General features: G+C 41.0%; 1 protein-coding gene across 2 annotated transcripts in view; it reads left to right on the plus strand.

Annotated features, from left to right (window-relative positions):
• The first annotated feature begins 4262 nt into the window (after positions 1–4262).
• baiap2l1a (BAR/IMD domain containing adaptor protein 2 like 1a) overlaps positions 4263–14434 on the plus strand; it is a 28858-nt gene continuing 18686 nt past the window's right edge. Inside the window, exons 1-3 of one of the 2 annotated variants that reach the window (XM_061708037.1) lie at positions 4263–4503; positions 5676–5751; positions 5889–5975. In XM_061708037.1, the coding sequence (XP_061564021.1) occupies positions 4453–4503; positions 5676–5751; positions 5889–5975 (214 nt within the window). In that variant the 5' untranslated portion in view covers positions 4263–4452. The remainder of the gene's footprint in view (positions 4504–5675; positions 5752–5888; positions 5976–14434) is intronic. The other variant, XM_061708036.1, reaches the window with a different exon arrangement.

Here is a 14434-nt window from a genome sequence, read left to right on the forward strand (position 1 = left end):
TAAATAAGCAAAGGTAAATAATCAAACGAACAAATGAGTGAGCAAACAAACAGATGAGGTGTGGAAGTCAGTAATCAGTAGTGTAGTGTGTGTATGCATGAGTGGAATGTATGTGGGTGCATGTTGGATGTATTAACAGAAATGATGAAAAAGGTGCATAGTAGGAGAGGGGTAGAGGAGAACTGAATACAGCAGAACTTCCCCCAGGGACTGGGGAGACAGGCTTTTATACTGGGTGTCGGCCACCCGGGCCCAGGTGCCGACACTTGGCTGATTAATGCTGGCCATGATTGCTCTGCTCCCCCAGTCCACTGAAAAACCAAGGAAAAAAGGATTAGGACTGAAAAGCAAAGAGAATCTAAATAACCAATATATAATATATAAAATGCTACACCAGACCAATCAAATAACATACTACCACCATATACTATGACACAATACAATAATATAATATAACCCCATATCATATCATATCATATCATACCAGGGAACCGTCACAACATATTAGAGAAAGAAGTGATACCTGCTTGTACCCAAGTGGAGAAAACCCCATTCTTTAGTTAAAGCATGCAGTCTTGGTCACAGTGGCTAAGACTGAACACAAAAATGTTATTTAAATTGCATGCAAACAATGAGATTACTTGAACAATATATTTGTATATACATCACAGTGGTGACGTTTTCTAAATAACACACAAGCGCTGGAAGAGAGGATTGCTTACAGAGAAATGTTTCGATCTTCAGCCATGTAACCGCAACATTTAAATTATGTAGCCTACTAGAAACCAGTAGTGCATCACATATAGATGTGTGCACCCATTGTAATAATTGAAATTAGGTAGCACAAGTCCTGTTTGAGACCTTATTATTTCTTAAAACATGTTGGGACCTCATTATCTTTTCGGAGGGAAACGCTTTATCCCAGGCTGTGTCCGATTATATTAACATCTAGTAATTACTCAACACAAGTTACATTTACAATTAAAGCTGCAAACAGCAATGAACGGGCCCTCGCGCGTGCAATTTTCACCAATAAAAGTCAAGGACTCAAAACTAAGTCCGATGACACCACGATTCTTTATGTCAAACCATTCAAAAGTTATTGCAGAAAATAGGAACTATCACATATCGACCAATCAGAAGAAGGGGCGGGTCTAATTTGCACCAATTATGGTCAAGGACTCAAAACCGAGTCCGATGACACCACCCACGACTCTCTATAACAAACCATTCCAAAGTTATGGCAGAAAGTAGGAACTATCAAATATGAACCAATCAGATGAAGGGGGGGCGCGCTTTTTGGCATCTATCGGATGGAGAAGCACATTTTTTTATTTTTTTTTTACCTTGTCTGCACACATAACAATGGTTAATATCATGCTGGCAGTAAAGATCTGGAGGCTGATGCACACCTAAAAAAACGTTGAAAAACAGGTGCATTGGAGTAGGTAGGAGTGAACAAAGGAAAGAAGGGGGTCTCCCGCACACTGTCAAGTCACTTGCAAAAGACTTTAATAAAGCAAACAAACAACGTTTCGGTCCACAGGACCTTTCTCAAGCAGAGATTATATCTCTCGCAGGAAGCAAGAACACATGGAGGCACACGTCGAGCACTGGAAATCTGCAACAAAAACCACAAACAAAACACGAACCGCCACGGAACTGACCAAAACACGAGCAGCAATCGTCCCAAATCTCGAGATCCAATCACAGTCTGAGCTAAGCTATCGCAACTAACTAACCCCAAAAACTACAGAGCAAGCATGCAGGTGAACAAGCCAATGTGTATGTCTATGTGTGTGTGTGCGTGTATGTATATGTCTGTGTGGCTATGTGTGTGTGTATGTGTATATGTATGTGTGAGTGTATATGTATATGTCTGTGCATGTGTGTGTGTGTGTGTGTGTGTGTGTGTGTGTGTGTGTGTGTGTGTGTGTGTGTGTGTGTGTGTGTGTGTGTGTGTGTGTGTGTGTGTGTGTGTGTGTATGTGTGTGTGTGTGTGTGCGTGTATGTGTGTGTGTGTGTGCGTGTATGTGTGTGTGTGTGTATGTATATGTCTGTGTGGCTGTGTGTGTGTGTGTGTGTGTGTGTGTGTGTGTGTGTGTGTGTGTGTGTGTGTGTGTGTGTGTGTGTGTGTGTGTGTGTGTGTGTGTGTGTGTGTGGCTATGTGTTTGTATATCAATTTTAGAACCCAGGCCACCCGCAACCTCACAGAGGGCGAGAAAAGGGCGGGAGGCACATTTTGATGTATAACACACCCGGGTGCACGTTACAGCTCGGGCCGCATTAACAGACGAAGAAATGGCATAAATTGCGGCAAAATTACATGATTAATTCAAAATGGCCGACTTCCTGTTCGGTTTCGGGCATTGGCGCCAAGAGCATGAGGCTCCTTTTAAGAAATGAGACTCTCTAGCGCCACCCTTCACCACGACGGCCGTCGGGGGTACTGCAGCCAACAGCGAAGCCGACACGGGAGAACGGGGAGAACGCACATGCAGCGTCATGTGACGTCACATCCGCAGGACAGCGCGGGAAATTCGGGCCCGGAATTGCAGCACATTTTGCAGCACACAGCCTGTTCAAGGCAATGGAGAGATACGCTAGAGGGCTCATTCTTTTTGGTTTGGAACGCTTCATCTGACATTATTACTAGAAAACTTAAAATGTATACACATTTTTTTCATAAATCCTGCCTCAATCCTGCCTCATGCTCCTTTAAGTTGCGACATGATACAGGTGTGTACCGATTTTCGTGCATGTACGTCAAACCGTATTGTGGGGCCTGAGGCACAAAGTTTTCTAGGAGGCGCTGTTGAGCCATTAGGCCACGCCCATTAATGCAAACCATTAAATATCAAATTTTTCGCCAGGCCTGGCTTGCAAAATTTGGTGACTTTTGGGGCACGTTTAGGGGGGCAAAAAGGCCCTCATTTCGTCGGAAGAAAAACGAGAAAAATAATAAAAATTCCTACAGATACAATAGGGCCTTCGCACTGTCGGTGCTCGGGCCCTACTTTTAATAAGCGATGCTACTGGATATAAATACATCTGGTTTATTATAATATCAAACACAAAAAGTGCAGCACTTTATTCTGACATAAAAATTATATTTTTTTCTTTTTTTTAAGTTTGAATTTTTTTACATATTTTTTTCTGATTCAAATAAATGCAAATCCAATCAACTTACAAAACTCATGTCCTTCCATAAAGCATGTATACCGTGTTTGGTTTGCAGCATGTAGGATGCCTTTCTTTTGTGCAACTCTGCTGATGTCTTTTCAGCACTGAGGTCACATAATAAAAAGAGGAGGATCCTCCATATTGAATGTGGCTCAAAGGGAATAAAAACACTATTATCGTTAATTCAACAGTATAAACAAGAATTAAATATTGCTAAAGTCACTATAAAACCAATTTCTACATATGACTGGGCTGATCAAATAAAGTTATCAGTACAAAATGTAATGTAACTTAATTTTAATCATTTTATCTAGCAGCAAATCATTGATTAAATTACAGTTGCTTATTGTTTTGTAATGTGATGGTTTTATTTCCATCGCATGTATTTTGCCATCCAAACTCTAACTGAGCCTGTGACAGATTTACATGCAGCATATAATATGTGGGGACTTTTGAGGTTGATTGATTAATCAGAGGTTTCTTGTCATTTATAGAGTAATGAAATATGTTCTTGTTTAAACAAGAACCGCATTTAAATGCAGAGATGTTCATCATTGCATAACTGTTATAGTAGAAGTAGTATAGATACTCTGGATATATTTTCTAACATTTACCCTCATAAAATAATTATTAATTATAATTATTAATATAATATATAATATATATATAATATATAATAATAATAATTTTGCTTTTATTTTGTGAGACCGATTCGTTTACTTTGGTTATAAATTGACATTTGATGTAGTTTTAACTTCTGTAACACGTAGAGGCCACATAACAGTACAAATGGTAGTGTTGTAGCGACCTCTGTTGGTCAACGTTAGAATGGGTTCTGAAGACCAGAAAACAGTGTCTGAAATGTGCGTCATGCCTCTCTATAAAGTTGTTAATATGAGTCACCTTTACAGAAACGTTTCATGTCACCTGAGAACTTTAATTTGTGCAGCAGCCACGGTGACGTCACGCACCCCTCCCTCCCAACCTCCCTCCCAGGCGCGCTCCCCGGCGCGCTCCCGTGGTCGCGGTCTAACCGTGCAGAGCTCCGTCCGCGTCCCAGTCAGTGCGTGAACGCCGCCCCCGGCTGCTGAGCGCACCCCCCACCCCCGCCCCCTGGCCACATGCACCGGAGTCAAGGATCACGCACAGGGAGCACAGCCGACTCTGGAGAACACATCTGGATTACCACATTGACTTTTATTTAATTCTTCCTGATTTTCATCGTTTTGATTCCTCCCAACATCTGCGCTCGAGAAACAAGTCGCCGTCATGGCTCGGACTCCCGACGGTGTGAGCAGACTTACTGAAAGCACATACAAGGTGAGCCGCGCGTCTAAGAAGTCAGAAATAACTGATAACCCGGTGAAAATGAATCAACATGCCTTTTTTTTTTATACATACATATGTTAAAATACTGCAACATTAAAATAACAGTATAGATTATGCTTGTTTTTTTTTTCTAGTTTTATTCTATTACTCTCAGATATCAAATTCTCCAGACAGTAAATTTGACTTCACGAGTACAATTGAAACTGTTGTTTGCAAGCAAAATAAATCAAAACTAATACCTTAATAGGAGAACAACATTTTTTTCTTCATATTATTATGTATGACATCCTACTACTCTGCTGTTAAAGTCCTTCAGTCTTCAGTGGTATATCAAGAGAGAGAAAGCCACTGTGATTGAATCAGTAGTTAATCACAAATGCAGTCTTTGCTAAATCATAGTAAATCTAATTAACTTTACACTGTTGCCCTTACCCATGTTGCATGAACTGTATGTTGTGGTTGTTAAATCAACCAAAAGACCACATAATTCAAAAGAAAGAGATAAAGTTTTTGGTTAAGGGATTGCTTTATTGCTTAATGTTTAAAGTTTTGATTAGATTTTTTCTCTCTTTAGTGGCATATTCTCACAGGTGAAAGAAAAAGTGAGAACCTGACAGAGAAAGTCACGCCTGAAGTTTACAGTCTGTCAGTTTCAGCTGGGAGGATGAGAAACAGAAATCGAGGAACCTGTTTCCTTCTGCTTTGATTTTTTTTCCTTCTCCTTCTTCTCCCCCCCCCCTCCGTCTTGTAAAAGCATACCTGCCACTCTTCATTGTTCTATTGAGGGTGTGCCAGGGGAATACAGACGGGGGGAGAGAGCAGCACTTGATTGTTGAAACTTTCCAATAAAGTGAGAGGGGGTGGCTGGAGAGCGGTGAGGTTCATGCTGCAAATAGCTGCACCTTTGTGTGGGACTTCGCTCTTCTGAGGGAGTTGTACAGCACATATGGGAGGTCAAGTTAAAGATTGAACGTTTTTATTGTTCTCACATTGGGATATTTATAGAGCAACAGCACAAACATAGGCACATGTTTTCATAAATTCCTTTTCTCCACCCAAATGAGCTTAAATGGCCTTTCGAGTTTTGTTATTAATGCAAAGGTCTCCTTTTTTTTGTTGTTTTGCTTTCTCCCACAATAATATTTCTCTGCTTTTTGACGCAGAATGTGATGGAACAGTTCAACCCAAGTCTGAGGAACCTGGTCAACCTTGGGAAGAGCTATGAAAAGACAGTCACAGGTAAAAGCAAGCACACTGGTGAAAAGATCTTACTTCAATGCCAAAGGTTGCTCACATACTCTAAGTGACATTGTTTCTACTTCAAATATTTTACCGAAAGTAGAAAAAAAAGTTAATTTTTTTCTTCTCCCTTGCAGCAATGACTCTATCTGGAAAAACCTATTTTGATGCTGTGTCAAAGATAGGAGAAAATGCCCTCATGTCTCCAGTCTCCAGAGAGCTCGGTGAGTTTCATGCATGCATGTCCAGTTTCTGACTACCGGCACCGAGCAAAGGGAAAAGGGTGAGGAGTAGTGGGGAGCAATGGGTTTTGTTTTTTTGTTGTTTTGTGTGTGTGTGTGTGTGTGTGTGTGGGAGGGTCCTGTCTGCGTACATGAATGTGGCTCCTTTGAGACAAGAAATAATGACTTAGTTCGTATCCACTCTGCTACGTTAGCATAAACTGCAGGTAGATGATGGATGTGGCCTTCATGTCTGAAAATTGAAGTCAATAATGCAGTTTTTCCTTTGCATGGTAAATGCTTAGTATATTATTGTAGGTTTTGGATACTAACTTAGTCAAGGTCTAAATGATCTGAACTAACGATACTAAATGATGTTAAGACACTACAAACTGCTGAGTGAACAGAGAATCTTCACAGGAATTGATGCAGGATATGAGCAGTAGCTACTTCTTTGTTATAAGTGTATGCATTTCAATCATGATGCAAAGCTAAGCAAACCGGTGATCCGTCTATGGGGAACAAACTTTTACTCCAAAGAAAGAATAGCTTTCCGTTGTTATTTATGCTGCGTCAAGATGACGAGTCAAAAATTACAGGTTGTGCCACTGTGCGTGCCACATTGAGATGGTAGTAGCGATAGCAAAGTTAGGGAAATTTTATTCAGAACTCAATTTAAGTTTACCATGGAAATTACAGTATTTTTATGTTGAGTTTGATAAATGCGGTGTAATTCAGGAGTCAGTGGATAATCCTTTTAAATAGTGGTGATTTCAATGTCGTCCAAAATAATCGTGACTATGTTTTTTGGTCCATAATTGAGCCCCCTTACCGTAGCTGAAAGTCATGCAAAGTAGTACATGTTTTGCTGTTGAGTCTTTAGAGGCTTTTACCCACAACGATTGCGACAAAAAGATGAGCAAAAGCCAACATTTTTAAACTGACACTGTTCCACTTTGGACAGAAAAATCACACGGATGGAGGCAGAGCTGCATCAGTGTGCGACTTCATATAGCATGTCGGTATTAAAGCAGCACTATGTAACTTTTCCACCTTAATATCATATTTCCAGAGTCATTGTGATGGTACATCAACTTCTAACAGGTTTAATGACACCTCTGTCATGGTCTGAGGGGTCTGTATCGCCTTCACTGGCACTTTGTAACTTTGAGGTGCATGGTAGGAACCCTTCTACACTAAAAAACTACACATTTTTACGGCTTTGACTGCTTCACGGCATACGTCACTTCCCCCTACTTCCTGATTCGCAGTCGAGACGAAAGCATTCTTTCTTCTAGAGGAAAGAATGCAATGCAAAGAAAATGTATAGAACATTTCTAACTATTTTTCCTGAGAACTGTAAAATTGTGCAGGGCTGATCTGCAAAACATTCAGTTATTCACAGGTTATAAAGTATTTTTTTTATTTTGTCAGTAAGTATGTTGGACTACTAATTTACGACAAAGTCCCTCTAAAAAACGTGACAGGAAAAAGGTGCAGTAGAAAAAAACCAGAGCGTATACTGTAATTTGGGGCACATTATCTCGCTGAAACAGGACTAATAAAACCAAGTTGAAATGAGTGATTTTCAACTTCGTCATATTATATTGTTTAGCCAAAAATAGATACATTACCTCTTCGCTATCCATCCTGCAAACGACCGCTGAAAACAGAAAAGTAGTTTTGAAAGTCCGTCCCGTCTTCTCTCATTTATTATCAAAACAAATGCACGCAACGGGGACAGGATCTTTCCAGCAGTACGCGCTGGTGCTCATGGGAAATGTAGTGTTCTTTCTGGTAAAGCACTACCGCTTTTGTCCAAAGGAGCCGCTAAACTCAACAAAAGCTGAAAGTTACATTGTGCTGCTTTAAGAACTCAGGGTAAAACCATATTATGATTCATCATTTGACTTTAGCATAATATAGGATCATAGATGCAGGTACCCATTACGCTCAGATACAGGCCACCTGTTTTCCCATTTTTGCCACGTTCATAGCATTTTTCTTTGAGCTGTCATCGAGAAAACCGATCATTACCTAACAAAATGTCAGACTGAATTGTGAACATTGGTGTGAAATGAGCAGCCTTGTTTTTTTAGATGATGAAAGTTGGGCAGCATCAACGGGCTGCATCCATCCAGGTGCAACATCGTGACTTTGTGCCTCACAAAAGCAAATTAAACAGACACCTGGAAATTGAAATAACCACGCATCCATGGTACAGTAGAAGTCATATTTCATTATTGTTATTTACCAGCTGCCTCTTGCTCTGTTCGAAGAGCTTCCTCTGTCTCCTTTCTGATGCTGCAGTTGAGGGTGAGGTTTATTTGATCGAGTGAGTCATTTCCAATTATTCCAACTGCATTAGCATTCAGAGCTGCTCTACCTTTTCCGTGGTCATAATAATGTGCCGTTTCAGTTATCATGCCGCTTTCTGGATTCTGTGGCTGCATCACTCATTAATTCAGGAGGTTTACCAATTTGTGTCAATTTGTGTTTGTGTCCCACAAGCTCCGACTGATGTAACAGGCAGGAAATAAAATCAGCTTGGTCAAAATTGAAATACTTTTTATAGTTAAACTGTGAGCACAATGTATTAAGTGTAAACAGGTACCATATCCTATAACTTATTTCTCTGAATTAAATGAAAGGCTGGGTTACCTTTTCACTGTACGAAGGGGATTAGGTGTGTCTGTCATGTTGAAAATGTAAGCAATGCAGAGAGAGCATCAAAAATAGCACAGCAGCATAGTTGATCAGTGCAGTGTTTAAAAAAATGAAGAGGAATAACAACATCTTCAATAGTATAATAGTATAGTCCCTCCAACATGTCCTGGGTTCGGGTTCTTCGGGTTCTTCGGGTTCTTCTCCCAGGGAGGCGTCCAGGAGGCATCCTCACCACCTCATCTGGCTCCTCTGGATGCGGAGGAGCAGTGGCTCTAGTCTGAGTCCCCGCTGAATGACCAAGCTTCTCACCCTATCACAGACGCAGAGCCCGGACACCCTTCAAAGGAAGCTCCTTTTTGCCAGTTGTGTCCACAATCTCGTTCTTTGGCCACTATCCAAAGCTCATGACCATAGGTGAGGGTAGGAACGTAGGCCAACTGGTAAATCGAGAGCTTTGCTTTTTGGGTCAGCTCCTTCTTCACCACAACAGATCGTTGTAGAGTTTGCATCAGTGTGGACTCCGCACCAATCTGCCTATTGATCTCTCGCTCCATTCTTCCCTTATTCATGAACTAAACCTCAAATTACATAAACTCCTCCAATTGAGGCAAGATCTCCTTCTCGGCCCGGAGAGGGCACTCTGCCCTTTTCTTACTGAGGACCATGATCTCGGATTTAGAAGTGCTGATTCTTATCCCATCCACTTCACATTCGGCTGCAAACTGCTCCAGTGAGAGTTGAAGGTCTTGGCCTGATGAGGCCAACAGAACCACGTCATCTGCAAAAAGCAGAGACCCAAATCTGAGGCCATCAAACCAGACCCCCTCCACTCCTCAACTGCACCAAGACATCCTGTCCATGAAAGTAATGAACAGAATCGGTGATAAAGGGCAACCGTGGCAGAATCCAGCCCCCACAGGAAACAACTCCAACTTATAGCCAACAATGCAGACCAAGCTTTGACACCAGATGTAGAGGCACCGGACTCCTCCCATGCCGGGTTTTTACCTCAGCAACCACCGAAGCCACATTCCATTTGGATTGCCGAACCTGATTCGCTTTCTCCAGAGTCCCACAGGCCAAAAAGGCCCTATAGGACCCTTTCTTCAGCTTGACAGCATCCCTAACCACTTGTGTCTACCAGCATGTTCGGGGATTACTGCCACGACAGGCACCGACAACCTTACGACCACAGCTCCGGTCAGCTGCCTCGAGGCGCGGAACATGATCTACTCAGTCTCTATGTCCCCCTTCTCCCCCAGGACATGGCTGAAGCTCTCCTGGTGATGGTAGTTGAAGCTCTCTCTGTTGACAGATCCACTCCTCTCTCCACCCAAGTGTCCAAGACATGTGGCCGTAAGTCAGATGATACAACTACAAAGTCAATCATTGATCTGCGACTAGGGTTACCTGGTGCTAAGTACACATGTGGACATCTTTATGTTTGAACATGGTGTTTGTAATGGACAATCCATGACGAGCACAAAAGTCAGACATCAAAAATAAACAGTCAGGACCCGCCACCCCTACTCGAAGGCAGAGGGAGGCTACCTTCTCGTTTACCAGTGTGTACTCCAATGTACAGGCACTGAGCTGGGCGGCAGTAGCTCAGGTGGTAGAGCGGGTCGTCCAATGATCGGAAGGTCGGCGGTTCGAATCCCGCTCTGTCCCAGTTGCTGTCGTAGACACCTTACCCACCTTGCCCTGTGTGAATGTGCTTGAATGTGTATGAATGTTGGTGGTGGTCGGAGGGGCTGTTTGGCACGGAATGGCAGCCACGCTTCTGTCAGTCTGCCCCAGGGTAGCTGTGACTGCAAAATGTAGCTACCACCACCGGTGAGGATGTGTATGAATGAATAATGGTCTAAGTGTAGCACTTTGAGATTCATTGAATGTAAAGTGCATTACAAGTTAAATTCATTATTATTATTATTATTGAGCTGGGGGCAATAAGTATCCCAACCCGGCAACCAGTGCCTCTCACCTTTGGCAACTCCAGAGCTGAACAGAGTTCAACCCCTCTCGAGGAGATTGGTTCCCATAGCCTGAGCTATGTGTCAATTCAAGTTCGACTATATCTAGCCGGAATTTCTCAACCTCGTGCAACAGCTCGGGCTCCTTCCCCACCAGAGAGGTGACATTCCATGTATCTCTAGAGACGGTTTCTGCAGCCGAGGATCCGGGCCCATGGTTACAGGCCTGGCCACAGAGTTTCAGTCTAAATTATTTAATGATAACTTGTTTATCTGTAAAAGATGACAATACAATGGGAATTTTCTTGTCAATTGCTGCATGAAAATTAGTAACAATTCTGAAAAAACAGACCACCTTCCCATTGAATTATCCTATGCCATGTTTCTCAATCTGCCATCCAATGTTTATGTAAATAGGAGAACAGTGACTTCTTATTAATCTATCAATCTATGATGCCTAACATGAACTAGAGTAAAACTTTAACCCATAGGCCCATCCCTGACAGTGGGATTCTTGATTTCCTTTAAACTTCATGATTATCGGAGAGTACAGATCAGCTGTGTTATTCTGCTGCATAAGGCTAAAAATATATATATATATAAATTTTTTTTATTCCTGAAGCAATCGTTTGTTTTTCTTTCCTGTGGTGCATGAATGGTGTAATACATAAAGCATTTGCATCACAAATTTTGCCTCGTGAACTATTTGCAGAGAGCCATCTGAGGTGTTTACTTTGGCCCTGCTTCTTTTTTCCCCAAAACTGTTGCCATGACCTGAGTGAGAGTTCACTGGAAATAAGAAAATACTTTTATCCAGCAGCCTGATGCAGTATGCACAGTAAAGTAAAAACTGTTGAGCTGTGACTGAGCTCTAGTTTTCTTTAATGTAGGGATAAGCGAGTTGCTTAGATGCTGGCTTAATCAGCTCTATCCAGTGACTGGCAGAGTAAGCACTGAGAAATCTGATTTTATTCTGTTCGAGAAATGCCTCATACACGCAGTACTGACAAATACAATGTTTTGGGTTCATAAATGCATCTTGACACAGTGAACAATGAACATACAATGCAGTAACAAAAACACTTTCTGCACTGGATGATCAGGTAGTTTTCTGTGGTGGAGGATCAAGATTTTCAAGTCACTTTAACCCTAACATTTCATTGTTGTATTATCAGACCTTTTTGATCATGTGTCATTCTACTATACCTGCTGAAATGCACTTCCAATGCAGCGATCAGTGTTACAACAGACAAACATCTGATTTCAGGTGGGTCGGCTGCTCTGTTTTTCTTTCCCTGATCAACCTGTTTTAATTTCCTAAAGTGCAAATATAGGACTTCATTTGAAATTCAATATTTATTTAAAATATGTGATTTCCTTTTCTATTTTCAAGATGAGTAGAATGACCAAAAAAGTGAGGGGCCGATACACGTATACACGTGTACACGTATATATATATATATATATATATATATATATATATATATATATATATATATATATACACACACACATATATATATACATACATATATACATACAAATTCAGTCAAAGTCAGAATCATCCAGTTGGGTGAAAACTCGACAATCCAAAAATTTTAATTATAGCATACTTCCATCGCTTTGTTGAAACATGCTATCTCTTTAGTAATAAGTAATAAACTTAGGGGCTCTACCTTTACATTCTGACATAACTTGTGGAGGCTGACATACAGCATGACAGTGTAAGAAAGATATTTGTAACTTTCTCATTGTCTGCCGGTTGTGAGTCATCTTATCAGGTGTTTATTTTGAGTATGTGACCCCGCAGGAAGTTGTTCATCAGCTTTGCAATCTAACAGGTACCCAAAGCCTAAAAAAGAGACGTCTCTGGAGAATGAATAGTATGAACCTCACCCCTTCCACCTTCTCTCTGCGTCGTTTGTCAAACGTCAGCTGATAATGTTGTTTGAAAAATTTAAATATTATTGTGACTCGAGGAATTAGTGCTGCCAACAGACTGCTGATCGTTGATTGATGTGGTTAATATTCTCACCTTGTGAAGTTTCAAATATCTGGCCTCTTAACTCTTGGTTAAGTCAACCAAAGTACTTTTTATACAGTATTCCAAATATGATCAGTTTATGATGGGTAGTTTATTTTTATTGAGAGAAACCATATAACAGACACGTCAGTGAGCAATGGCCAACAGATATTTAACATTTTGGATATGTAGGCCTACTGTACGTATGGTTAATCACAATTTGGCCAAACCAATAGAGCCCAGTCTCACTCTTAGCTTCACCAAATCACAAGTCAGAATTAAAAACAAATAAACAATCAAACATCAGTTTCACATAGGCTTTACAAGAGACTTGTTTAGGGGGAAGTAAATGGAAAAAAAAACAGTTGGCTCACTCTTGACTCAAACATCTCCAGATTGCAGGTCCTGTAACTTAATTCACCACTTCACCATCGGTGTCATCATGCCACGGAAATCAAAGTGCTATATAGTGAAATGAATTAATCGATGGTTTTGCAGACGTTTAAAAGGGTAACCATTTTCAAAATCTGAAAGGGAATCAGTGATACTGCTCATGATATACAGTTAGCTGGTAGGATTGTTTTGGAAACTTTCCAGGAGGAGGAGGCTGAAATGTGACTGGGAACAGCAAGAGTTGTTGCAAATAAGTAAAAAACAGTGAGAAGAGTGTCGTTTTTAAGCCACCGTCGTGTTCAGGCAGTCGTGTCTACTGTCACCACACTCTAGTCCCTCTTTTGATCCTCGGCTTGTGACCTTGATTTTGCTTCAGTACACAGGGAATTTCCTTTTTAAAAAGACCAAAGACTAAATTATGACTCAGTAAACCATGACTTTGGAGCTTATAAAGATTCTGCTTTTGTTTGCTCAGCACCACAAATCAGCCATTTCAGATAACAACTGCTATGAAAATCATTACCAGTTCTGGTCCTCGAAGACTGCTGTCCTTCATGTTTTAGATATTTCCCTGCTTCAACTCACCTGATTCATAGAATGGATCATCAGCTTGTCATCGAGGTCTGTACAAGTCTGTACCGGGGTGTGGTGAAGCAGGGAAACATCTAAAACACACAGGATAGCGGAGTTTAAATGTTCTTGTGACTTAAAAAGATGCACCCTTGAGTATTTCTTTTTTTTTTAAGTACCAGCTCTTTTCTAAACTTTAACCCTTCTTTTACTTCAATAGCTTCGGTAATCATATCATGATGTATGTGAACGTTAACAACTGTGGTTATTTTTCTTAATTAGGTGTAAGGAGTTAAGAATTTGAGTTCCAACATCAAATCTGATATTTCAGATACCAGATTTCTCTTTTTTCAAACAAGTGACAGAGATTTTTTTTTAAGATCTCAGTAAGATCTCTTTCATGGGAAAGATTGAAGAAGATACATGGCCACACCAGGCCATGTAACATAACCACAGCAGATTCAGCATTTATCACAGTGACTTCATTATGATAACATGAAGGAAGTGGCTCACTCTGTGGCAACGCCCTGTCTCTTCCCACCTGTGCTGGATTGAATATAATAGAGATTGCATTTGATCCTGACTCATTGAGGATGTGACCAGACACTGCAGTCGACAAATAGCAACGTGTCCTACATGATGATGACCAATAACTATGGCAAAATTCAGGCTTTAATCATAGAAGTGGTGAAAAAAGAGGCAGAACGTGAAAGAAACTGTGCCAACATGACAGCAGGCGGTGTCGTCACCGTTCCCTTTCCTTATCTGAACGCCAAATAGGCAGGACTCGTGTTTGTACAAGGCATTTCCATCTCATAAAACACGTCACCGGGTGA

Source organism: Cololabis saira, chromosome 19, assembly GCF_033807715.1.
Source record: "Cololabis saira isolate AMF1-May2022 chromosome 19, fColSai1.1, whole genome shotgun sequence".
NCBI classification, from domain to species: domain Eukaryota; kingdom Metazoa; phylum Chordata; class Actinopteri; order Beloniformes; family Belonidae; genus Cololabis; species Cololabis saira.